Source organism: Lissotriton helveticus, chromosome 9, assembly GCF_964261635.1.
Source record: "Lissotriton helveticus chromosome 9, aLisHel1.1, whole genome shotgun sequence".
NCBI lineage: Eukaryota > Metazoa > Chordata > Amphibia > Caudata > Salamandridae > Lissotriton > Lissotriton helveticus.
Genome location: NC_136070.1, coordinates 1,168,568,125 through 1,168,595,018, shown reverse-complemented (window position 1 = coordinate 1,168,595,018; position 26,894 = coordinate 1,168,568,125). Strand labels below are relative to the sequence as shown.

The 26,894-nt window shown below is 44.6% G+C and overlaps 1 protein-coding gene across 3 annotated transcripts in view; it reads right to left on the bottom strand.

Annotated features, from left to right (window-relative positions):
* The window catches only part of PFKFB4 (6-phosphofructo-2-kinase/fructose-2,6-biphosphatase 4), a 305,232-nt gene that overhangs the window by 7,600 nt on the left and 270,738 nt on the right, over positions 1-26,894 (bottom strand). For 2 of the 3 annotated variants that reach the window (XM_078661631.1, XM_078661629.1), the window contains exons 12-13: positions 13,321-13,383; positions 11,048-11,112 (exon numbers count right to left, since the gene is read on the bottom strand). In XM_078661631.1, coding sequence (XP_078517757.1) covers positions 11,048-11,112; positions 13,321-13,383 — 128 coding nt within the window. Of the gene's footprint in view, positions 1-5,127; positions 5,220-11,047; positions 11,113-13,320; positions 13,384-26,894 lie in introns of all 3 variants that reach the window. The other variant, XM_078661630.1, reaches the window with a different exon arrangement.

Genomic DNA, 26,894 nt, shown 5'->3' with positions numbered 1-26,894 from the left:
CATTCCCTACACACAGTCATGCCTTCCTCTGAACTGTGTCTCCAACCTCCTATTTGTACCATCTTCCTCAGGATTATGTGAAGACGCTTTGTTTCTTAAAAAGTCGATTGCAAAATGGAGCTCTATTAATGACTAATGAAACAAAAGTTTGCGGGGTAAACAGTGTGGTGACCACATGGACAAGTGTCTTAGCATTTAGTGATGTTGAAGTTTCTACCAAAAATACGAGCCAGGGACCATTATATACATGCAACAGATGTGCTTTCATTTTCAGGGGACTAATGAAATGCTGATATTTTAAAACATCCACCACTCACCGAAAAGCAATCCAATGGCGCACAATGTGGGGGGTGCCATCTTAGTCAGACTTCCCAACAATTACTGCAGCGTACTGCAGTGGGGAAGCCAAGGGGTCTGGGTTTACTGTGCTAACCACGCAAATAGAATTTGAGCATGTCTGTATGCATTAACACAAAGTGGGATCTATCGGCTTTGCCAATACTTGGTTACTTTACATTAGTTTATGTGAATCCAACTAAGCATTATTGGACAGTACAAGTGAACTCAGCTTCCATTACATAAGAACCAATGATTTTTGCTTAAATTCCACCCAGGCTTAGTTATTAATGCCAACCGTACAAAGTGTTGGATGCAAGGCCTGGTCTTTGGATATGTTCGGCAGGGGGAGGCCCCCCAACAGTGTTGGGTGCAAGACTGGTCAGAGGCCAGACCCTGCAGCTCACACCATCGAGGGCTGGCCACCCACAGAGGGTTTGGTGCCAGATCTGGCTACAAACCAGGTTCTGATGCCAACCTCCGCTGAACACAGACAAAGAATGTGCTTAGTGGGGGATGCTCACCTTGCGTTGAGCACAGGGCCTGGCCAGAGGCCATGCTCTACAGTAACTGCGCATGGGCAAGGACAGTGCACACCAGGGGTTCAGTGCTTCTGGAGAGTTGGATGTAGTGCCATTGGCAAAATGGTGACATCAAATGCTCGAATCAGACAGAATCCTCTCTAGTTAATATTTTATAGACACTTTCTGAAAAAGAAAAAAAAATAGCCATTTCTATAGTCTCTGCTTCTAGATTCCTGTTCATACTATAGATCTTTACAGAATCTCCTTGGGAGATTTATTTATTTATTTATTTTCTTATATAGCCCAGGATTCGACCCACGAAGGGGTATCTCCGCGCTTGTGCTTTTCCAGAAAACCTAATATTGAACCATGAGCTGTGAATGAATAAATATATGTCGTATCTTAGGAAGCCGAAAAAAGATATGTTTTTAAGGTCTTTCTAAAGGGCATAAAGTTGGTAATTTGTTTCAGAGTCGGAGGAAGTGAATTCCACAGAATAGGGCCTTTATAGGAGAGAGCTCGGCCTCCCTGCCTAGCTTTTCTGATCCTTGGAACCTGGATCAATTGCGGACTACCAGAGCGCAGAGGGCGCCTAGGAGTGTAGGGGTTGAATTTTTCTTTTAGGTACTTGGGTCCTGTACCAAGCAGGCATTTGTGTATTGTGCAACAGATTTTATATTTAACACGTTGCCTAACTGGCAGCCAATGGAGTTTGTCCAGGAGGGGACGCGATGCAGTCCTTGACTGAGCATTGAGGACAAGTCTCGCTGCTGTATTCTGGACCACTTGCAATCTTTGTAATTGTTCCTCATTGGCCGAGATGAACAGGCCATTGCAGTAGTCCAGTCTGCTAATTACCAATGCCTGGACAAGTGTTTTCCTATGGTTGTCTGGTAGGAATGGAAAGACACGTCGTAGCAGTCCGATAACACGGAAACAGGATCCTGTTACTTGATTTGTGTGTTCTTTAAACAAAAGTGTCTTATCAAGTCGCACACCAAGATGTATTTAGACAAATGAGTGTTCACATGTCTCTCAGTCATTTTGCTAAGGTATGGCAGGAGGGAGATGAGTCGGAGGTTTGAAAGGTCCGTCCAAGGAAGTGCTGCATTCTTTCGGATAGGGTTCACCACCGCTTTTTTCCACTCTATAGGCACACATCCTTCCCTGAGAGAATGGTTTATTATTTTTTGGATGTAAGGTCCAAGCAGGGTGCTCAGGGGGGCAACTATTTTAGCAGGCAAAAGATCTTCTGGAGATCCCGATTTTATGTGGCTAATAAGGGAGGATAAATCTGAGTCACTGACTGCTGGAAACGTCATCAATGAGATGTCTCTCTGCGTGAGCGGAGTAGAGGGAGTGGAAATAGTAATTTTTTGGCTCTTTTGGCTGGTAGCCCTCATTATTTTCTCATTATTCAAATTGATTTTATTTTCAAAGAATAATGAAATGTCGTCACATAAGAGTTGCGAAAAATCATCTGGGCTTTCACATGCTACTGGTTTTACAAATGCTTGTAGTATTTTATATAATTCCTTAGAGGAGTTGTCCGCCTCTGCAAGTTGCTGAGTGAGACTGTTCTTTCGTGCAAGTTTTATATTTTTATAGTAGTTGGACTGAGCTTCATAAAATAATTTCTTGCTTTCCTCTGTTCGCATTTTCCTCCATTTTTGTTCTGTCCTCCTACATCCCTGCTTCTCTATTCTAAGTGCTTCAGTATACCAAGCTTCCTGCTTGGAGGTAGGATATTGTTTATGTGGCTTTAAAGGGGCTATTTTATCAATTGCTTCTATGAGCGAATTGTTAAAACTGGATAATACAAGCTCTATATCATCCTTTTCTGCAGGAGTAGGCTGTTTCCATACCCTCTGCAATTCTTCTGCCGTTACTTTGTGCCACTGTCGATGCCAGATGGGTGGGGGGAGGTTCCTTTGATAGGGTTTATCAACTCCTAACAGAGAAAATTCCACTATTAAGTGGTCAGACCAGTTTATTTGAGCCGTGGAGAAGCATCGTACTCTAGGGCAGTTAGAGAAGAGCAAATCTAGAAAGTGACCACCTATGTGTGTGGGTCCGCTATTCTGCAGTTCTAAGCCAAGGGTAGATAAGTCAGTGATCAAAGATATAGTTTCTGGATGAAGTGGGATATCAGCATGAATATTAAAATCACCAAGAAGAAAGAAATCTTCTTTTGCTTTAAGGTGTGGGGCTAAAAGCTCTAGGAGATAAAGGGAGATGTTCACACAAGAACCCGGTGGGCGGTAAACTAGAGCTCCTTTCCAAAAGATTCGTGTAGCAGTTTTAATTTTAAAAAACATTATTTCTAACTGTGAACAATATTTTTGTTCCAATATTGTAACCTTCAGGTTTTCTTTATATATTATGGCTAAGCCACCACCTATTTTCACTGGGCGATCTAGATGTGCAAACTTATATCCCAGGGGAACCCATAGTGCTATGGCAGGAACAGTATGGGGTTTTAGCCAAGTTTCCGTTAGGAAACATAGGTCGGGTTGAAGTGTATGTACCAGATCCCATACTTCCAACTGATGTTTGGGTAGGGAACGGATATTAAGAAGAACACTTCAACCCTTTTAGTGGTACTAATTTCACATGATTAGCCTTGAATCTAGGACTTGCATGAACTGCTTGAAAGTGACAATTAATACAATAAAAGGCGCCTTCTAGGCATGGCCAGGAGTTTCTATTACATCCTTTCTGTGGTAGTGTCCTTAAATCAAGTACGGTTTGGGCAGAATACCGGATATAATGCGTCCCTGTAGATGGTATAATCAAAGGGGTCGGGTCCATAGCCCTTAGTCCCGTCCGGTCACGGAGGGGCGCCTCTTTGGCTGCTCTTCGGCGTGTCTTCGGCTGCGCGCGAACGCTGCGCGCCCGGGGGGGGGCGAGGGCTAAATAGACCCTGAAGAAAAACCCCTAGAGCGCTACCCGCTCCAGTGATTTCTGGAAGTGCCTGGCTCTCACCTGCCCGCCCTCCGCACAACGGTACTAGTTTCCCTGTCGGAACAGGGCAGACAGGAAGGAGAGTTGAGCCGAGGCTGCTCGCTGCCTTCAGGAGAAAAGAAAGCTGCTTCCCTTCCTATTAAATCAGGTTGGGAAATTATGCGCAATAGCGCTCTATATTGAATTTAAACTGGCGTGCTAGTTGTCAGCAAAAAATACAAATGTCGCTTTTAAACAAGCCGATAAAAAATACAATGAGTTAAAAGATATAAGCAAACACAGCATGGAGCGCTATTTCGGCAACCTGGTCGAAGTAAGCGGGTCGGGGACACTGCCACCGTCACCTTAACCGCTGCTTCGCCATTTCTGATGCTCCACCTAAATAGCCCCTGAAGAAAAACCACTAGAGCGCTACCCGCTCCAGTGATTTCTGGAAGTGCCTGGCTCTCACCTGCCCGCCCTCCGCACAACGGTACTAGTTACCCTGTCGGAACGGGACGGACAGGAAGGAGAGTTGAGCCGAGGCTGCTCGCTGCCTTCAGGAGAAAAGAAAGCTGCTTCCCTTCCTATTAAATCAGGTGGGGAAATTATGCGCAATAGCGCTCTATATTGAATTTAAACTGGAGTGCTAGTTGTCAGCATAAAATACAAATGTCGCTTTTAAACAAGCCGATAAAAAATACAATGAGTTAAAAGATATAAGCAAACACAGCATGGAGCGCTATTTCGGCAACCTGGTCGAAGCAAGCGGGTCGGGGACACTGCCACCGTCACCTTAACCGCTTTATGAAGCAGGTATTGATCTATCTGACAAGTCATAAAGATTGGGCAGTTTGGGTCAACCCAGCATCTAATAAAATGTTAGATAACAGAACTGTATTGCACTTCACTGACAAAATGTCCTTGTAACAGTTCTCTAAAGACTTGCTACTTTTTTTAAAAATTTGAACTCAAACATTTGAACCCTGCACAAATTCCAACAAATACCATGTAAATGGAAAAAAATGCCCATTAGATAGACTGACTGACAATAACTCACCTACATACCGGCCACAGAACATGCTCTGATGTTTTAAAGTGTAAACTGTATTGCAATAAAGATTAGGAATAAATATTTAAACTGGTTTGCAATTCTTAGACTAGATTTGATTCAACAATTTTTGCAGTGAAGGTAATTTGTTTAAAATGGATTTATTTTTCCTTTTGTAGGAAGAATTAATTTTAGAAATTAAGTTTTCGGGTTGCAGCGTGTATTTTGGAGTGATTGGAATGATTGTTTTATAGTAATAGTGTAAAATTGCACCTCGTGGTTCATGGCAGATGAGAAGACAGGAGTCACAGGTGATCAGGTACTGTGAGAAGGGCTTCTGCAGAAGGTCTGGATATGTCTACATTCTGTGTAACAAACAACAAGTTTCTTACCTGTTTTCACGTTCAGATTACAAATAAAGCTCCCCACAGATGGCAGCCACCGGAGCTGTTCTTTCAGTTTCCTGGACATCAAATTATTTTTTTTCATAAAAAAAAAAAAGGCTAAGGTGTACCATCTTCGCATGAACATGCTATCCCATGCACAGATATATATATATATATATATATATATATATATATATATATATATATATATATATAGTTATTTGTGGGCATAGTGCACACAAATATGCAAAGTACAAACTATGTAAAGATAATAAATTAAACTCCTAGTAAGAGAATATGAAGCAATGGGAAATAAACTTAACTGAGCACAAGCTAGAACACTGAAATATTCACCTGGGATGGGACAATAAATCTTTAAGAATGTGTGTCTTTCCATGATTTTTGTTGGGTGCTCAATGTCGGTGGGAAACTAATTTTTAATGGTCAGCTAAACTGGCAGAAAGGTGTACGAGCGAGTGCCATTCCTCAAGAGGAGTATCACCTGGATGACTGACGACAAATTCATGAGATTTCATATAAAGGCCACTGTATCACAGTCCACTTTCCAACATCTACTTGCATAAAGAATGTTTGAAAAATGGCTCGGGGATATATCTGGTACCATTATCATGCAAGTTTGTGCATTTTCTTACCTTTGAGTAACTATGAGCTTAACCGAATGCAATACAGTTTTGATATCAGATTTAATATTTAACATGCCAGATACCATGAACCTGTGATACAGGCTTCCTGGATCCAACTCGTAAAGCCCTTCAAACATGAAATGCCACAAGAAGCCTTTATTTTCTAGAAGCTTATCTAAGCTGGGAATAGAAACCTAGGATCTGTACACAGGAAACCGGAGCATAATCCACCCTAAAGTGGTTATGATCCGGAAAACACAAATATACAGATACTGGGAGCACATAAGGACTATCCTGGGCCACTCAGTCTCTCCAAAACATGTAGCCTATGCTCGTGTTCTTCCAAAACTACTCAAAAGTAATATATCTGACAATTCTCTGTAGCAGTGACTTCTAAGGCACAGCAACAGTGACAGAGGTTAAAGGTAAGGCCCACCATTTTACTTCTTTTTATGCCCAGCCAACAAACCCCGGAGCCTTATGGTAACAGCTCTAAGATTTTGAATAGGTCTACATAAGCAGGACGTAAAATGTTAATATATGACTGACAGATACAGCATTCATACTTCTATAAATCAAAAGAATTATTCTAGGGACCTTGTACTGCTGTTGGCTCTAGTAGTTCAGAGGAGTTCTAGGGACTACATGTGAGAGAAGGTAGCATGCATTTTCCTATGAAGACTGGGAGAACTTTACTCACTAAATAGTTCTCTAGGTTTGCAGCGGAGGCAACACGTCACATTTAACAGAAGTGTTTAGAAGCAAATGGAAATAAAGGAACAGAAATACTGGAACAGAGATAAAGGAAGGATGGCTCACAGTTTGTCGTCACTGATATATGGGCGAGTAAGGGTGCCAAAACAACATATCAGAGAAACAAACATGAAGGATGCAAGTCTACAGATGCATACCAAAAAAAATAACAAAAAACAGTAAGAGGGTTCGTGGAGGTTCTTAACCACTTCGGCGCTGATGACGAGCTCAGCTCGTCATGAGTTGCGCCGCTCGCACGCTGATGACGAGCTGAGCTCGTCATGTAACGCGCGTTTTAAAAAAACGCTGCGTACAGCGGGAAAAGCTGCCCCACGCATGCGGTTAAGATATTCAGAACCCCAACAGCTGTGTCGCACTAATTACATCGACTCAGTTATGACCTACAATTTACTCTAATGTTCATAAACAACCAAGGTATTTCAATTAATTTCTGTGCAGGTGAATATGCAAATGGTACAAATCAGGCCATCTTAACTTTAAAATGAAGTCCAAGGACCCTGAAAGGACACATTAGATGGTGCAGATCTGGAGTACCACAAGACGATAATTCAAATTCAGAATATAGTGATCATGCATTAAAATATAGTAAAAACATAGCTGTGCATTTGATTAACACATTGGCTAAAATATATGAATGACATGTGAGGTTCAACAATACATTCGGTTCCGACACCATGAATTTGGTAACAAACTAACATCTAAACTTTACCTTTTAACATGAATGGTTTACTCCTGATATTTTGGATAACATATAGCAAGGAAGACTGCAAAAGTGTATACTGGCCCCTGTGCTCTTCGTTCTCTAGATAAAAGATCAAAGCAGGACCTCAAACCCACTGAATGCCTTCCAGCATTAACTCGCTGTTGCGGCCAATCAGATCCTGCCTTTGCAGAGAACACCTCGATTATGGATAAAACTGGTGTGAAACTTTGGCTATCTTTAAAATGTTAAAAGAGCTACTATTATAGGAGTTATCTATACATGAATTCAAAACAAGTAGTGATTCCCTCTAAAGCAAAGACAAGGGAAAAGCTGGTCTGTTTTCTTACTGGGGAAAAAGTGTGATGTAAATTAGGAATATAATTACCAATACCATTGATATAATTCACACATAAAATAACTTCAACACATTATAGTGATCGACCTAAGGTAGATGCAGTTTTTGTGGCACTAGAGAAAAATACCCTGAACAGAAGTGATGGAATTTTCAAAGATTGGTCAACGGATATGATGTCAAAGTGCCCGGCTAATGATGTATGCTTTATCCCACTATAGAAATGTAACAAAAGTATAGGTCCTTTAGCAGCATGAGTGCTAGATCTAACAAAGCCTTCTAGAAGGCTCAATTGAAGCAACACGGCTATAGCTAGGCATTCCTGGCAGGTGCGATTGTCTGAAGCTGAAAAAATCTAGTTCTCGTGGATAACCAGCGGTGGTCTTTGGTAGTCAAACATGTTATATGTAATGAAGGAGGCGGAGATGGAACAAGCAGCAAGATTTGATGTGGCGCACACCTACCTCTGTACATATATTATTGGCCACATGTTCATAATTTCTCTCAAGGCTTCCAAAGCTGATGAATGCCATGAATGTGGGGGCACCAGCTATATCAATGGTCCTCACAAAGGAGCAATAATGTTCCAAAATAGAATAGCAACAATGCCCGCACACCAAATTGTTGTGCTTCTAAAAGTCAACAGACACAGTTTAAATTCAATTAGTCCATTTGGGCCTACTTCATTTTAGAACACACAAAAAACGGGGTGGGAGGGTCCGAAGGAAGAATTTTTTTTTTTTTTTTAAGACCTACCAAAAGAAAATCCCCTGTCAAACTGTAATCATAACACAAAATCGACTCGGGTCTGTGCTAGCATGTGGCTAGTTTAGAAAAAGAAAGATTTAATGTCTCACAGAAAACTCCAAAGGGGAGAATCCCTTTCAGGACGAATGCCCTCACCCACCATAGGGGGCATGCTTCATCATATGGGCTTCTACTCCCATACTTCATTTTACACAAAGCTTGAATTCAAAAGGAAGAACTGCATTGCAGGAAGTACACTGGTGAGGCACATATTGTCATATGAATGGGCAGGATTTATATTGATATCTGTATGATTTTCCTAGCCTTTGTGAAGTCACATGGTTATCGCTTGACAGACTAAACATGCATTTGCTTGGCTGGGGTTTCTCCTTGGCGGTGATTAAGTCATTAGATGGTCCTATAGTCGTTTAGCAGACAGTTTGTAACAAAATTAGTCCAAGCTCTATTTTAGTCATGGTCAATAGGTCTGTCTAGGTCAGTGGGAGATAGATGTGACAGGAAGGTTGAGATAGAGGTTGTCGCTATGAACACTCCATGTGAAGGTATTTCCTGTTATTGAGAGGACTATGATTGTATCAAGAGTTGGTCCAGAGACTAATTGATGGAGATGAAGAGTTTGAAGGTTAGACACGAGTGATGAAGTATGTAGCAACTTCTGCTTGCTTTAACCAGGGTCTGAGGTCACTGAAGTCCTATGTTTTGGCGGTCAAGGATAATGTCTGAGATGAAATCTAAGAGGGCATCTGGAAAGGCATTGCTGTGAGGGGATGGTCAGGAGATTAGCAGGATGGAGGCAGAGAAGGTTGAATCTGAAGAACAATCCACCTGTAATGACTTCAGCAATGAAGAGGAGGGCTGTTATGGAGTCACAATCGTAGAGTGGATCACATATGGGAACTGTATTCTTTCTTGAGGATCTCCCCCTGGTTAAAGTGCAGGAAACGAGTTTCTGAGTGCAGTCTAATATTAATATTACCCAGTTAATATGGCGGCGCTAGAGAGCAGTCTATTCAGTGGACCTCTTCAGAGTTTGGATGAAAATATTATAGAGGTCCCCCTTTCTGAAGTCTTGCCAGTACAAAGAGTATGCAGTCAGTTTCACCTGTGATTCCTCTATTGAGTGTTCTAAGGTGGAGACTGATGGAGGGGGGCTGGAGATGAGGGTAATTATTCTGAGGGTTGCAACAGTTGAACTTGCCGGTCAGGCCAATATTGAAGTGAGTGGTCGGGTGCTCGATCACACAGACTACTGTAAAAATGACTTACAGGCCAGAAAGGGGGCAGCAGGTGAAAGACTGGTAGTGTCTCATCCCTGTGAGGTGGAAAAGATGAAGGAGGTTAATTTAGGCGAGACTTGGACAGATATAATTAATGGGTTGGTAGAAATAGATTGCCAGTTTGAGCATTCATAGTTGTTCCCGCTGAGTTCTAAGGCCTGTAAGGCAGCAATATCAATGGACGGGGTGATGCCCTCGATCTGGTGGGTTGGTCAAAGAGGTGGGGATGAGTAAGAGAGCGCTGAGAAAATATAGAGAACATGGTGAACAATTATGTAGACGCTAGGATAAGAGTATATAGGATATTGTGTCTTCCTCCAAAGAGTTGGCTGCCTGCTTCAAAAAAAGCCACGTCTCATTGTATCTCTAAAAGAATGTGCGGAGTGCTTGACAATCCATTATAACAAAAAAAAAAAAAACCTGTTCTATCGGTTAGATTTTATCATTATGGCTTTACAAATGGTGTGCTCTTTGTTTCTCTTATTTATTAGAGGTTTTCCATTGTGTGGTGGAAAGGATGATTAAAGGTAAAAGTATAGGTGCTGTGTCAAAAAGAGCAAAGCATGCTGTAGAGACAATGAGCAAACCATTGTAACACACTGTAGGTAATATGCTGTAACCAATCTACAAATCTGTTAAAACCGTGAAAATAGGGTGACCTACAATAAACAAGGTTGAATAATGACATTCTACAGTATGCAGTCTTTCCAAGTTGAAATAGTTTGCCCCTAAACAAGGAGCCTCACGGTGCGTGGGGATTTTGAACTAGCAGATATTCCTTTTATTTCTTGAAGGGCGGGATTTCAAGGAACAAATCAGTGTTTTCTAGTATTTTATGTAGAATATAATGAGGCTGTTTAGAACAGAATGGGCCAGCTCTGGCTTGTTTAATCAATACATGGACACCTAAAGTGCATTTTACTCTAGATTCAGTAGCTTTTTGGGAGCCCTAGTAAAGGAAAGAAACACCTTTTGAAAAACAATGTTTCTGGCTTTGGACTGATTTACCCTATGATCACATTGTCAAGAAAAGTTTTGGAGTAATAATGTGGATTGGAAAATGGTGTCCGCCTGCACCACGGAACTTGTAAACAGACTGCATCTCTGCCTTTCAAGCATTCTTCATAATGACTTTTAGTGTCAGAGCTTATTTGGAAAAACAGGACTTACCCTCGACGTGAATGTGCAAATCAAGTTGCATGAAACACCTGACCCTTTCATAAAATTTCAGGGTACCAAACATCATGTCTATTAGCTGTTATTTATGTAAAGAAACATTCATGACCTACCTCAGGCCTATATCGGTGTGTGTTCACCGCTTCAACATTCAGATTGACGACATCCACTTTACAACCTAGAAACACAATTTCAGTTAATTTGTCAGTTGCACGGAATAAGAATGTAAACTTAAGGATCTGTGCAAAAAGTGTAAAAGGAAAGTGACCAGTGAGGCAAATGTAAAGGAACATTCTCAATGTTTGTTCCCACAATCTGCTGAATTGTGCATACAAGATGAGCAATGTGGTCACAAATAGTGACTAAGGCAACAATTACAAATTATTAACCTAATACCTATTGAATTAGTTTTGCAAAGAGTAGGGGATAGTAGTTTATGTAGATGGAATATTGATGCTTGTTTAGCATCGAAAACCTTGCAATGGAAATATACTCTACAACAGCTATAGTCTACAAACTAAATTCACAGGAAATGTTACTTCTGACTGCTGTGGCACTTTATCACCACTGGGGTTAAATTATTGCAGTAGTCGTGCAAAGTGTGTACAGTGAGCCCATGCAAAGAGTGTGTATATTCACAGCTCATACCAGTGGGAGCCTGCATACTTATCCTACTCCCTGCGGACATAGTCTGGCCTCATGTGATTGGCTGTTCTGATTTAAATGATCTAAGTTGGTGATTAAAATGGCAAGGGAGGGGTGTTTACCTACAAGTGATCTCAGCAGATTAAAGAAATAGGATGGACATAGGTGCACTGAAAGTGAGGGTCAGGCTTTAGTAAACATGGAAGAGGAAGACATCAGGAGCAGACTCCTGTTTCCACCTAATATATGCTGCCACAGACAATGGAATAGTAATTCACAGACCGGCAGCCTGGCATTACATGTTCACAAACCCCACAAGACTAGTTTGACTGTGCATCAAGTACAAATATATGTATGCTCTGCGCCCGCACTTACAAGTAACTCCCTCTGTCCGGTACACAGAAAGGGGCTTGTTCCTCCACAAAGGAAGTCCTTCTGCTTCCCAACTACCATTGCCTTCCCACGGTGCTTGCAGACCAGCTAGTACACACATCACTTAGGGAGGGATTTAGGGAGCTCTTAGGCAGGTGAACAAGAACAACAAAGCCTCTGGCATGCAACATACAATAAGGAAGCAGTGTTGATGCATGCAGGAAGCATCGGTTGGCATCCTGACTCAAACATTTCCTTAGACAGGTGGACATTTCCCACTTTCTTTCTAGGCTCTCTGGGTACACGAAAGTATATCAATAAGTCTCCAAAGCATGCATCATCATCATCATCATCATTTCACAGCCTAACTGCAGTTTAGCCGTTCCTCTCCTTTAATCTTCTTCTCCAGTTTGTTTAATGATAGTCCGTGAACACTGGGATTCTTAAGCAGTGTGGTCACAGTTGACTGGGCACAAATTCTATAATCCACTATTATCCAGAGCAGCTATAAAGAGCAAAATGATAAAGATTCCAGCAGATAGAAGATTACACTACAAATGTAACACCAATTCTCGCCATAGTGCTCAGAGGAAACTATGTGCATTTAGGTCTGATAGAGCCAGTAACATACCTGGAGCAATGCCCCAAAGCAGGGAAATCACTTGTCTAACATTACTAAACCCTGAGCGTTCAATGGATGCAGAACTTGCAGCATAAGTGATACATTGTCCCTCACTGTATCCCAGTGCACATGTTCCTTCTCTAAGTGGGACTCTTCGTTCCCTCACCTCCACAGAGCACAGGCAGTGTTCCAGGATAGCTAGTATCATGCCACAATATTATATATTACGATTACTAACTTTGCAGTATTAATGTGGAACTCATGTTTTCGTCCAGCTTATTAGTTGCCTTGTTTATCGTCCCCTCTAACAAACCAGGGGAATACGTAAAACGGTACAGCTGAACAAAATACTTCAAAAATTATTAAATGAAGATCAAAAGCTTACCGAGACTGTCTTACGTCTCCTATGACTAGCTCTTGTATCATTTCTACCAAAGGGATAAGATAAGTATGTTTATCCCCAAATTGCTAAATCAGTCCCAGTAACTGGATGCAAGTGCCATTACAGCCATAGATGTAAGTGGTTGAGAGGAGATCACTTACTTGTAAGCAAAAACAGTCAAAATGAACAAGCAGAAACCTTAAAATTGCACATTATTTTGCTGGGGTGGTAAATGGAGGCATATACACTAAGAGAGAAGGTGGGCTTGGTACTGTGTTCCATCTACAAGGCACATGTGTGCTAAAAAACAATGCACAAATAAATGTAACATGCACTGAATGCTTGGTTAAACACTTTCTACTCACCATAAGCCACAGGAGTGAGTTGTAGGACAGTGTGAAGCGGACACTTCAGGTAAGGCAACTCCTCTAGAAAATTGAGAAATATATGTACATTAGTTATGTGCACAGTGAACAGTACATTATTCTGATAGAAGGAATTCTTTATCAGCCTGTAACCCCGTCTATTTTTTGTGTTACCCCCATCCCATCACGCTGACCTCTCACAATGTCTCCTTGTCTGTGACTCCCTGACAATAGTTTAACTGCATTTTTAAAAGACCCACATTCAGGCATATGATGCCTCGGAGAGGGAATTGGCTAGGGAAGAGGTTTTTTTTTCCTGACTAGGGAAGAGTTACGGGTTTGCTGGGAGCTGAAGATTGTGAATGGAGACAGTCTCTGGGACAGTGGGTATTTGGGTAATGATGGCATGCCCCTAAGATAGGGTGAAAAAGACCCTATGTGCGCTCTATAAAGTAATCAACCTAGTAACTTGCAAACTTACCCGGTTGCCCCATTTGGCTCCCCACCAGCACCCATACCAAATGCTGGCAGGAGCCGGCATTTTTCTTTAAAATAGGGTGCTACGATGGCCACAAAGGGCACCCACGACTTACTAATTCATTGGGGATGCAGGAGGAGCACCTATGCCCTTGCTGCCTCAGCCAGCTCCCCAGTCGGCACCTATTGGGGGGCTGGAGTGAGCCGGCTCTCTTGAACTTTGCTCCCACCTGGGCAAAAGAAGCATTTTGCACACCCCCTTTCAGAAAATGTAAATACTGGCCACTGGGAAAGGCTCCCCAGGACTTTGCAAGGCTTGTGGCGGGATGCACACCCCGCTCAACATAATCAATAAATCGCCCCGGGTTGTGTCCCCCGAAGCATTTGCAAGGCTCTGGGAGGATTGGGTGTACACCATTCTCCCCAAACAAACTACAACTGACTACCCTGGGGGCTCATTTTTAAAAGGGCAAATGGCCGCCATTTAAACAAAAAATGGTTTTTGGCCCAGCCCGGGGCAGCGTAGCCGGTCTATTTGGGACCTAGCCACCATGGTTTTATATACTTTTTCGCACCCGAGTCCTAAAAGGGCTGCTGTCATATCTTTGTTGATGTGATGGCAACCAATAAGATCTTATCCTAAGATCTGTTTGCTTTGCAGATTCTCTGTAATGTAAAATATTCATATTTACAGATTTATACCAAACAACAACAAGCTTTGGCATAGCCAATAGGTCTCGTCTTTGGGGCCTTATAAGTGTCTAGAGAGCTATTGGCTTTGTTAACGTTTGTGTTGCAGAGCATTGTGAATGTTGTGCAGCATGTTTAAACGTTATAAGTTATAATAAAAAAAGAGTTATAACCATTTTTTACCTTATATATAACCTAGAAAGCATCCCACAGGAATACAGATACATTTGTGGGGTGGAGTGGATGTGCAGGGAGGGTGGGGGAGGAGCAGAGTGGATTGGATGTGCAGGGAGTGAGGGGGTGGGATTAGGGGGAGTGGATGTGCAGGGGGGGAGGGAGGAGTGGATGTGGAGGGAGGGGGTGAATGAGGGAGGTGGAGGAGGAAGTGAGGGGGAGTTAAGGTGGGAGTGGAGGTAGGTGGAAGTGGATGTGGAGGGAGGGGGGAGAGGAGGTGCAGGGAGGGAGGAGGGAGTGGAGGTGGAAGTAAAGGTGCAGGGAGGGGTGAGTGGAGGTGGTGGTGGTGGAGGTGGAGAGGGGAATGGGGTGGAGGGAAGGAAAAGGGAAGTGGAGGGGTAGGGGTAGAAGAGTGAGGAGGGAATGGAGGTGCAGGTGGGAGTAAAAGTGCAGGGACGGAGGGGAGAGTGGAGATGGTGGGGCAGTGGAGGTGGTGGTGGGAGCAGAGAGGGGGAGTGGAGCTGGAGGGAAGGGGAATGGAGGTGGAGGTGGAATGGGGTAGAGGTGGAGGGCGGGAGAGGAGCCTTTTTATTTTTACCAGTATCAAACGGTTTACACTATATGCTTCGCAAACAATAGTTTCATAGCACTTTGGGACAGTGCAAAGATCACATTTAGGAAAGAAATAATGTCGGATTCATTGTTATTTTGTTTCTAGATCTGTTTTCTGCCATTCCCACAGCTTTATACAGCTAACTGTAAACCACTTGCATTGTAATGTTACCACCAATAGTAAAATATCTGCCTTGCCAACATCAAAGTAAGTGCTTAATTGCCTCATGTATTGAAACGATTTTGGCGGAAAAGCTTGAGTGATTCCAAGAGGTCATCTCCTATAGCAGCAAGACCTAAAAAAGCGGGGGAGGAGCCTAGCCTGCGACGGAGATGGCCGCCTAGGAAATCGGCTCCGCCGACCCTAGCGCTTTTCTTCATTATCCTGTTCTCTATCCTGTTCTTCTGCCCAGCGACTGCAACGGTGATACTCTCCTGCCTACGCCGGTGTGTCTCCCGGCGAAACCCGAGTCGTAATGGCGGTGATCCGCCCTTGCTCCTTTCCCGGCCCGGCGCAGCTGGGGGACCGGGGCTTTGTTTGTTGGTCCGGCCGGCCTCGGCCACAGCGGTGGCGGTCAGCGCGGAGGAGGAGGAGCCGGTCGGCTGTTGGGAGGCTGCCGAGTTGTTCTTGTCGCTGCAGCGCCTCGTCCCGCTCGGTTATCCTGTGCGCCTGGATACATTGTATCTCTGCAATTGCCTGGCTTGGAAGCTGTCGGAACGGTTTCTTTGTTTCCTCGGCTGGTAGCGGACGCCATTTTCTGCTCAGCCCCTCGGCTTCCGACAGTGGAGTGCTTGGAGCTCATTTGGGGGTCCGGATGTTGCATGAACACGACTGAGCCTGTACCGCGATGCCCACAGTCGCCCCCATGTCTCTGGCCCGGTGGCCACTGGCGAAAAGTCGGCGCAGTGAACAGTGGGCGGCGAGTTACGATGGCGCTCGGCTTCCCGGGCTGCCTTTCATTAGTGAGCCTGGTGTGGTTGAAGCTGCTCATCTCTCTCTGCCTGAGAAGCCGCTGGGGACCGGTGCTGTCCTGTGTGCCCTGGAGGCGGTTGGGGCTGCTCTTCGTGTCCATGCCCGAGATCTGGGGTGCAGGCTCGATGCTATTTCTCCTGTGGGCCGTGGTTGCCCCCCCGTGCGGCACACTGCGCCACACCCTGAGCCGATTCCTGTTGATCTCCATGCCGGGGTGCCTATTGAGAGGTTGGAGGATTATGGATCTGATTCTGCTGAGGTGCTGACCACGATGATCCGGAGGAGATCTGGAATTTATGGTTTCGTACGCTGGCTGGGATGTCGTCCCTGGGCGCCATTTTTGTCATCTCCTTTGTGTGCTGGTGGCGTGACTTTACATCCATTCCTGGGACTGTTGTTGTCGCTCTGGCCGGCTGCTTCCGACTTCCAGTTTCACTGCCCTGTTTCTGTTTGCACCACTCCTGGACATGTGACTGTGTTTTGCGTGGGCTTTTGTGGGCGACCTCCCATCCTCTGCTGGCTGTTCCGGGATTGTTTCTTCTCCACGGTGCTGGCCGGACGGCTGGACTCCATCAACCAACATGATCGCAAGGGGCAAGGTTAAGACAGTTTTTTGGGTCGCTATTCCTTCCGTTGCTGGGACTGTATTGCGTGAGCGGGACATTGATTACACCGACCGTTGGTATCCTGTCTGGTGTGGGAGCCGGTAGCGGGTGGCCGGGTACATATTTGTTGGTGGTCCTCTTCTTCTTCTGCTGATCCTTACCACCTTTGTTGTCTCATTCTCTCCTCCTCCATTCTTTGTACTTGTTGTACTTTTTCCCTTCTTTGGGGCAGTTCCGGGGCGACAGGCACGCTGTTTATGGGCTGGGCCGTAGCCATCACAGGGGTGCAGGGTGGCGGGTGTGGGGGGGTTTGTTATTTTAGTTTTTTTTGTTCTATGGTCCCTTTCGCTCTTTTCTAGCTTGGGAGGGTTCTTTCCCCTTTGTAGGGCTGGCTGTCCCTTGGTTTTGTGCCTTCTTTCTTTCTCGGGCGTCTTCTTAAGCCCCTGTCTTTCTCTTACTGGGGTGGGACTTCTGGGGGGATATCGGGGAATGTTGTTTATTGTATGGTGACCTGTTAATTGATATTACCGTCTCGGTTGTTTAGCTTATTTGGTAGTTATAGTCATTGCCTGCCTCAGTTTGCCATCCGGGTATGTCCCCCATGTCTTTTGGTTTTTCTCCTTTTTACGTGAGGTGCAATATCCTTGTTGTGACAGCCCCTACTCTCCTTTGTAATTTAAAAACGAAAACCTAATATCCTTTGTTTTACGCCCCACGACCGGATTTGGTGTCTTTTCATGTATCCTGTTTACCGATTGGTATGCCTTCCTCCTGTTTATGATCGACTGTTTTGCGGCCGGCCATGATGGTTGTGGGCCTGCGCATGTATCTCTGTGTTTTTCGAATAAAGGTTTTCAAAAAAAAAAAAAAAAAAAAAAGACCTAAAAAAGCACGCATTCTGGCCCAAGATCTAGCTTTCGGCCACATTGGATGCAATTCCATTCAGCAGCTTTTGCGGTCAGTGTTCAAATTTCCTATGGAAAAATTAATGAGGAAAACAAGTTTTGGGCCGTTTTTCTCGGTCCCCGCCTAATGGAGAACCCTGAAACTTTCCAGGAAGGAGTGGAGTTGGATGAGACTGGTTTTGGAAAGTATGAAAAACAGTGAATGTGAGAGCGTTTGTGTGTTATTCAGTTATATTTATCACTGCTCATATTTGCCTGTACTTCGAACCTTTCTCTATAAAGTAAAGCACCCAATGATTCCTTAATATATTACGTACAAGGTTTCAGGCCATCGAGATCCTGCACTTTAGAATAAATACAAATCTAAACAAGCATTAGCAAAGCCAATAAGTTTTGCCCATGCAAAATCTACTAGCTTTGTCAATATTTTACATGTTGAACAGCAGTTGGCCTGCTGAGCAACATGGGTTAAAGTATAAAAAAAAGTTCACAAAAGCACTATGGGCGAGCTTCAAAGGTGAAGCCGCCTTGGTGGGCAAATAGCGTTCACACTCCTGAGGGGCTGCCCTATGATCAGGTAGACGGGCTGGAGACAGGGACAGAGAGGGGAGACCAGTGCCCAAACCGATTTTCCTCATGGGTGTGTAGCTCAAAGGTAGCCACACCTCTAAGGTGGACTACCAAGCTCCTAACATCCAAGGAGGGACCCAACATCTTGAGATGGGCATAATAGTGCAGGTCTGGGATTGTCAGATGCCACACATAGGTGAAAAGCAGTCACCACAAGGGAGGGGACCTGGTAGCCCATTGGCTAGTGACTGCATCAAACCCCCACAGGGCACTGTTTTGGAATAAATATGCACCCTAACCCTCAGATCACGTCTGAACTGGAACAAGGACTGAAGAAAGACTGCCCTGCTGCCCCCCCTGGATTGCACAAGGAGAGACTGCATTGTCTGCCGGACTGCGCCTGCTGCACTGCACCTGCTGCACCTTGGAATAGCAAAGTGAAGACTATGCCTGTGACTCCTGGCTTGGGGAAAAGTTGTGCCCCAACCCTGAACCGGACTCAAAGGTTCAGTCGGCTGACCTCCTGGAACTAGGGTCACTGAAGCTGGAGTAGCCCATTTTGTTAAGTTAGTAGCCACTTCAGGAGAATCACGACTAACTGCCACTGGGCGCCAGAAGAGACCCATCGTTGATGGCCAACAGTTGCACCCCAGTCAGCCGGACTCCGAGAGTGCCATTGGAGTCCATATTGGTCACCCAAAAGTGACACCTGCCCCCACCAAATGATATTTCTGGGACCTTTGTGGTCAAAGTCACCCCACCTGACCCGTGAACCGAGGAATAACTGCAAATGCACCCCGTCAACACAGCACCCAGAGCATCCTTGAGCATTTTCAACTCCTGCATCTGCAGCATCAGGACCACTCCAATAAAGTCTAAGAAAGTCGTGCTGCAAAGTTTGGAACTGGACAGCAAAACACTCTGGTGGCCAGGCAGCTGTCAACATACTTTTTACCTGTGAAATTTGGTCAGCAAAGCCGGGCCGGAATAGCTGAACCAACTTTCACAACCTTTTCTAGAAATTACAAACATTACCGTTACTGATGCTGGTTTGCGGTTAGATTAAAAAAAAAAAAAAATTTCTTTGAATGTCTACATTGTTTGTACATGTAAACTAATGGTGCAGAGGCGAAGATGAAGAAATGTGTAGGAGTTGCACTGAGCTCTAAAGATTCTTAAACCGACTAGCCAGTAAAAAAACATTGCATGGCCGTCATAAAATCTATATTTCAGCACCCAAATCGGGATCTAGATAGTGTTTTTCAACACAAAGTTGTTTTCCACCTGGATATATGCACGGACCTGGATAGTGCATGTTAAAGGAATTCACCCTTTCCAGGGAGGTAGACCTTTTCACCGTTTGCAAATGTTCCTCGCGGTTTTAATATATGGCTGCAAAGGAAAACGTTTTTACATGAAATTTAAAAAAAGCAATGGGACAACAAGCAACATCGTGAAAGGGGAAGGCACAGGGCAACAGGAGGGAGAGGGTGGGAACCCAGTAACTATTTTCATTCATTAAAAAGAGTTTAGAGATTAAACACGTTATTGACCACAACAGGCAAAGATACCCGGTTTCTGTGGTTAAGTTGGAATAGCACCATTGTTATTTATCCAAAAACAGTACCTGCTGAAGCAAGCAGCCAGTGGAAGGACACTAGCCACTTGAAGCAGTACTTGGTCCAGGCTCCGTGGCACGACGACGGAGGCAAGGAGGGGGTGCTGACCAGTGAGGAAACTAGAGTGACGTGGGAGCCTGCCAATGGTAACTAAAGGGTTGTAGGAGCCACGTTGGATCCATCCATTGGTAAGTAAAGGTATGTAGTGGGTGGGTTCTAAGCCCAGTTTCAGATTTTTTCTTCTTTTGAATGCAAGAGATTTCGAAAGTGCTGTGCAGGTGAAACCTAAAAAGACAAAGTGCTTCCCGAGCCTGGGGTCTGGACTAAACTTGCTAACAGACTGGAGGCATTCCAAAGCAGAGGTCCATCTGTGTCTAGCCATCGATGCATGGGGCTACCTCCCAAGGAGGGTCAGACAGGTAGCCGTTGACATGGAAAAGATTTAAAAAAAACTATGTCCAAAGTGCAAGGAGGACTGACATTGTAATTAATATACTATTTATGGATGTCAGTCAACCAATCACTACGTATGTTCTGTCTCTACGGTCATCCCCCGATGCTCAATGGTTCCCCTGCCTCTGCATTACTGCTCAGACACAAAAAGGAACCTCGGTTTTAGACACACAAAAAAACACGTCTCGTACTTTTTAAAATCACCTGCCTAAAACAAAGCTCTTATCTGCTACCTTTTCAGAGAGATGATGGTGTATGGTCTGCATTGGAACATACTTTTTTTAAACCCCACCACTATTCTTTCAAGTCCCGCATTCTATTAACCTAGGGTTCAGAACTGCACAAAAATGACCTAGGACGATGCCATTTTTTGGTAAAGTTCACTTTTGTGATATCAGAACCACAGAAAACAATGTTGTTCTTGCTGTTACTGTAGGTGAGGCTTTCGTCAAAATAAACAAGGAGCGTTTGCTTAGTCCTAAAAATATTTGATCCATTTTATGTTTTTATTTTTGTAAATGTTTTTATTGGTATTTACATATTACATATTACAAACGACACTGTAACAAGTAACATATAGCAGGTTTCGCAGACAATCGCATAGGGGAAAACGGTGGTTGTTTTTACAGTCTTTGCTTGTCCACCCCACAGTCTGGCTCACATATATCATTGAACATTTAAGTTATTGCGATTGGACGCTTATCTAGTTGGCACATAGAAGTGATTGGTGGTTATTTAGTGACAGAGCGCCGGGCCCACGTGGAGTTGCGTTAAGTTGGTTTGGCTCGTTGGGCATGTATTTGTTTATGGAGGTTTGTAGGGGTCTAGCAATATGTCTAGTTTTTACCATATTCCTCTGTTGGTTTCCTTCATGGTGTGTGTCGAGTGAAAAATATATATATATTTTTCCCTGCTCTACATTAGTAATAAAGGCAAAGCTTGCTCCATGGTACCCAGGGACAATCTGCTGCAGTACCAGTCTTTCATAAAACCTATTGCCGCATGAAGTTGAGATCTGGTACTAACTCCCGTGAAACGTGAATAGTAATCAAAACAAAACCCACGACTAGTACATGTCGAGGTGACACGAAGTCAAGAACAACACTGATAAATGCTAGCTTTAATTTATTGCTTTACGTTCACATTTTCTAACAATTCCGCAGCTTGTGTGCAGGTGGCGCCAAAGTACAAATAATTCTGATGGCCGACAGCAGGGCAAGAGCTGCAAAGTTGGCAACCACAGACTAATTTTCAATGTATTCAAAGTATGAACATCGGATATTGGTATATAATGGAAATTTAGTTTATTGAAACATCAGCGTAAGTGAACTTTACGTGATGCAGAGGTTTTACAGTGAAGTTAGATATCGTAAAAGCGATGGCAAGCCAGGTAATTGGAACACTCAACAAGAGGGACAAGGGGCTCGCTCAGTGCCATTGGCTGCTATCGTGGACATCAGGTGTGCATCAACTTTCAGATTGCTTCTTCAACACAGAATGAATCTCTTGGATGAGGGGTTTTGAAAGGCACCTGCACCTTTGCACCTCAAAAGTGGGTTGATTTAAATTTCAGATGAAACCTTTATCTAGTACTCTTTAAATACCAAAGTAGATATAAGAACAATAGTTACTTACCTGTAATCTGTGGTTCTCCAGTATTGGTGTCTTTCATAGATTCACATGCCTGAATCATTCCCCGTCGTCGGAGTCCCACGGTACATAAAAAAACAATAAAATGCCATAAATACGTAGTAATACCAATAGAAATGAACCAGGAAGTAAAACAGCCAATGGTACAGTAGGCAAAAAACTTCCACATCTATGACTCTCATAGTCATTATGTATAGTCCAAACTACAGCCAATCAGGCACCAGCACCCACCAGAATGTTCTCCCCAGAGGCTCAGGCTCTCAGATTTTCTCGCAAGGAGTGAAGGTAAACCATAATAGCCTAAAAAGCCTCTGAGGGGAGGTGGGCGGGTTTCATGTGAATCTATGAAAGACACCAATACTGGAGAACCACAGATTACAGGTAAGTAACTATTGTTCTTCTCCAGTATTAGGGGTGTCTTTCATAGATTCACATGCCTGAATCAGAGTAGCTAGCAGTACATATCTTTGCTGAACAGACGCTCATAACACCCAGCTTGTCAGTCAGTAATGCAAATAACAATGCAAAGTGAATATACACATATCGTATAAAGCATAACATAATGCAATCATGGAAATATGTGAAAAACATAACATAAGAAGCGTCTGACAGCAGAAAACAAGGAGGTGGGAAACAGAGGCTCACCTTAATGAAACAGATTCCGTAGAACAGCTCGACCCACAGAAGTATCAGCCTCGCTGATGGATTCTAGACAGTAATGTCTGGTAAAGGTATGGCGACTCGCCCAAGTAGCCGCTTTGCAGATCTGCTGAAGAGGGACTCCAGCAAATAAGGCCGTAGATGAGGAGACTGCTCTTGTAGAGTGCGCTCTGGGCGCAGATGGTAGAGGTCTCCCAGCCTGTGCATGGCAAAAGGCAATGGCAGCAGATATCCATCTTGCAATAGTCTGTTTCGATACTGCCTGCCCCTTACGAATCGCACCGTAGGTAATGAACAACTGGTCAGAGGTGCGTACAGTAGACGTTCTTTGTAGATAGAATTTAAGACATCTTCTAATGTCAAGCGAGTGTAAAGCTCTTTCCGCGGGAGTTTGCGGGTCTGGAAAAAACGATTTAAGAACAACAGGTTCGTTCAGATGGAAATCCGAAGGTACTTTAGGAATGTATTTGGGATTTGTGCGAAGTATGACAGAATCGCTTGTGAATTGAAGGAAAGGATGATGTACAGTGAGAGCTTGGATATCACTAACTCTCTTTGCGGATGTTAAGGCTAAAAGCAGTGACACCTTCCACGAAAGATACTTCAAGTCAGCTCTATGGATGGGCTCAAATGGGTGACGCATGAGTTGACCCAGGACCACATTCAGATGCCACAAAGGAGGTGGACGACGTGCAGGAGGGAACATTCTAAAGAGGCCTTTAAAGAACTGTTGGATAATTCTTGCTGAGTACAGAGAATTGGACCCATCCTGTCGATATCTGGATATTGCAGCCAGAAATACCTTTAAAGTAGCATGGGACAGACCTGTTCGTGCCAACTGCAAGAAAAAAGGAAGAATTTCCTCAGGTTTTGCCAAAAAAGGGTGAACGCCTGCTGAACGGCACCAGATACAGAAGCGTTTCCATTTCAGACTGTATGTCTTGATGGTAGCGGGTGCTCTAGCTTTGGCCAACACCTCTTTACAGTCTGCCGGGATGTTCAGGTGTGCAAACTCATGGTGTTCAGGAGCCAAGCCGCTAATCTCAGCGATGCTGGGTCCGGGTGGAAGACTTGACCTTCCTGAACACTGAGCAAGTTCGGGATTGGATGTAACTGAATTGGCTTGCTCTCTGACAGTAGGAGGAGCTCTGTAAACCAATACTGGCGCGGCCATCGGGGCGCAATCAGGATCAGTCGGCAAGGTTCCTTCATCTTCCGCAGAACCTTGGGGACTAACGGAATCGGTGGGAAAGCGTACGCAAACGTCAGGGACCAATCGATGGAGAACGCATTCCCCAGAGAATTCTTGTGGGGGTGCCAGCTGGCGAAGCTCCGGCATTTGCTGTTGGTACTTGTCGCAAATAGATCCAGGTCTGGGCAACCCCACTGATGAAAGATGTGGTCCACTGTTTCCTGGTGAAGCTCCCATTCGTGGGTGGTGATCGTTGTCCCGCTGAGTGCGTCCGCAAGGACGTTTTCCGTTCCCGGAACATGCACCGCATGCAACTGTACATTGTGGTGAAGAGCCCATGTCCATAATTCCTGCGCCTCTAGAGACAGGAGAAGAGACCGAGTTCCCCCCTGTTTGTTGACGTAGTGCATACTTGTTGTGTTGTCTGTTCTTATCAACACACTGGTGTTCTGAATGATGGCACAAAACGCCTTGAGGGCAAGAAAGATGGCTCTCAGTTCCAAACGATTGATGTGCCACAGTTTCTGTTGCGCAGTCCATTTGCCGCTGATCGTGAGGCCTTGTAGATGAGCCCCCCAGCCCTCGAGGGATGCATCTGTAGTGATGGTGAGACTTGGTGTTTCTTGAAGGAACGCATGACCCTGACTCAGATGACCCCTCTGTGTCCACCATAGAAGAGACTCCTTCATGAGTGGTGTGATTTGAATGAGGTCCTCGAAAGTGCCTGAAACCTGTTGCCACTGTAAGGTTAGTTCCTCCTGAAGCGGCCTCATTTTAAGTCGGCAATTTGGAAGTAATGGAATACAAGCCGATGCCATCCCTAGAAAGGATTTGTATAGTCGGACAGAAACTGACTTTCTTTGCATGAGATCTTGTGCTAGCCGACTTATTTTTATTTGTCTCTCCTTGGAGACGAAAGCTTTGCATTTGTGAGTGTCCAACATCGCTCCTAAGAATGCTATTCTTTGAGACGATTGCATTTGGGATTTGGTGAAATTTATAGTCAGGCCTAGAGATTGAAACAGGTGCAGACACTGTTGAAGGTGACGTTGAACGGTTCCATGAGAATTGGCCTTTATAAGGCAATCGTCCAGATATGGGAAAATTTGTATTCCCTCCAGCCGGAGGTGCGCAGCTACTGGAGCTAAAACTTTCGTAAAAACTCTTGGAGCTGACCGTAGTCCAAAAGGAAGGACTTTGAACTGGTAGTCCCTGCCAGCCACCCTGAAGCGAAGGAATTTCCTGTGGCGAGGTAGGATGGGGATGTGGAAATATGCATCCTGGAGGTCTAGGGTGACCATGCAATCTCCTGCTGTTAGAAGATGCAAAATTTCTTGAAGAGATAGCATCCGGAATGTCAATTTTCTTAGATATTTGTTTAAGGCGCGAAGATCGAGGATCGGGCGCCACTCCCCGTTCTTCTTTCTGATCAGGAAGAACCTGGAGTAAAATCCTAGACCTCTCATCCTCTGAGGAACGCTCTCGATCGCTCCTTTTTTTATCATCATTTTGATTTGGGTAAGCAGCTCCTTCAGGTGAGCTGGAGGCGGGCCCTTTGGCGGTACATTTGGGGGGAATTTTTCGAATTCTAGGGCATGGCCCCTGGCCACAATATCCAGGACCCATTTGTCCGTTGTTATCGACTGCCAATTGGAGTAAAATTTGGATATTCTTCCGCCAAGTCTTTTGAGAGGGTGGAAAGACGGTGGTGGCAGGTGAAAAGTTTCATTGTCGCTTGTCCTTGCCGCGGTAGGTAGCCTTACCCCTGTTTGGGGTGTATTGAGATCTTTTCTGCCCATAAGACTGGTAGCGCTGAGTTTGGAAGCGCTGATTACCCTGACGGTATGAGGATTGTTGATGTTGTTGCTGGTATCCACCTCTATTGAAGGACGTTCCTCGTCCTCTCGCTCCTCGAAAGGGCGGCTTGTGGAATTGTAGAGTGCCTAAGGATCTGGCTGTTTCGGTATCCTTTTTGATAGTCTGTAAAGCCTCCTCTACCTTGGGGCCGAATAAATATTCGCCATCAAATGGCATGTCTAGAACTCGGTTTTGGACTTCTTGTCTGAAAGCAGTGGAACGTAACCACCCCTGTCTACGCAGAACCGCAGCTCCTGCTAATTGACGAAATCCTGTAGATGCAACATCAACAGCTGAATCGATTATCTCTTCAGAGGTCCTTTGACCTTCTTGGAGAATTTGGAGTGCCTCAGCCTTGGATGGCTCAGGGAGGAGATCGATAAATGGTGAGATATCAGACCACATTTGACGGTCGTACCGACCTAAGATGGCTAATGCGTTGGCAGCACGGACAGTTGTTGCAGCCATGGTGGAAACTCGTTTTCCGATTGAGTCTAGGCTTCTGCCATCTCTATCCGGCGGCGCCGTAACCGCAGAGGACGGATTTCTGGCTCTTTTCTGAGCCGCCTGGACAATTACAGAGTCAAGTTTTGCCTGTCCAAGAAGACATGCAGGCGTCTTGTCGGGAGCTTTATATTTCTTATCAATTCTTGGCAAGACTGGAGGAATGGAAGCCGGCGTTGACATCACCTTAACACCTTCCTTCCAGATGAATTCCACGATGGGTATTGTCCTAATTTGTCGTCTGGGCTGATCCTTAAAATCGTAAAGGAAACATTCTTGTTGCGTATGCTCCATCTTCATATGAAAACGTGCGGTTGCACGCTCCATCAACAAGTGAAAGCTCGCTACATCCACCGGAGGGGAGGCCGACGCAGTCTGAGGAGATGTTGAAGGAGATTGTACTTGATAGTCCTCCCACTCCGATAAATCATCCACTTCTCCTTCTTCCCGCTGGTCGTCATCTTCCGAGGATTGCGGGTCTTCTTCGTGAGCAGGTTGTGGGTGTGAAGGTGGACACACCGGTGGGGGCACGGGTGGAGGCGTTTCCGAAGTTGGAGTTGCCTGTCCAGAACCTGCCGATTCCGATGGTGGGAACCTCCGATAGTAATCGTCCAGCATAAATTGTAAGTTGGA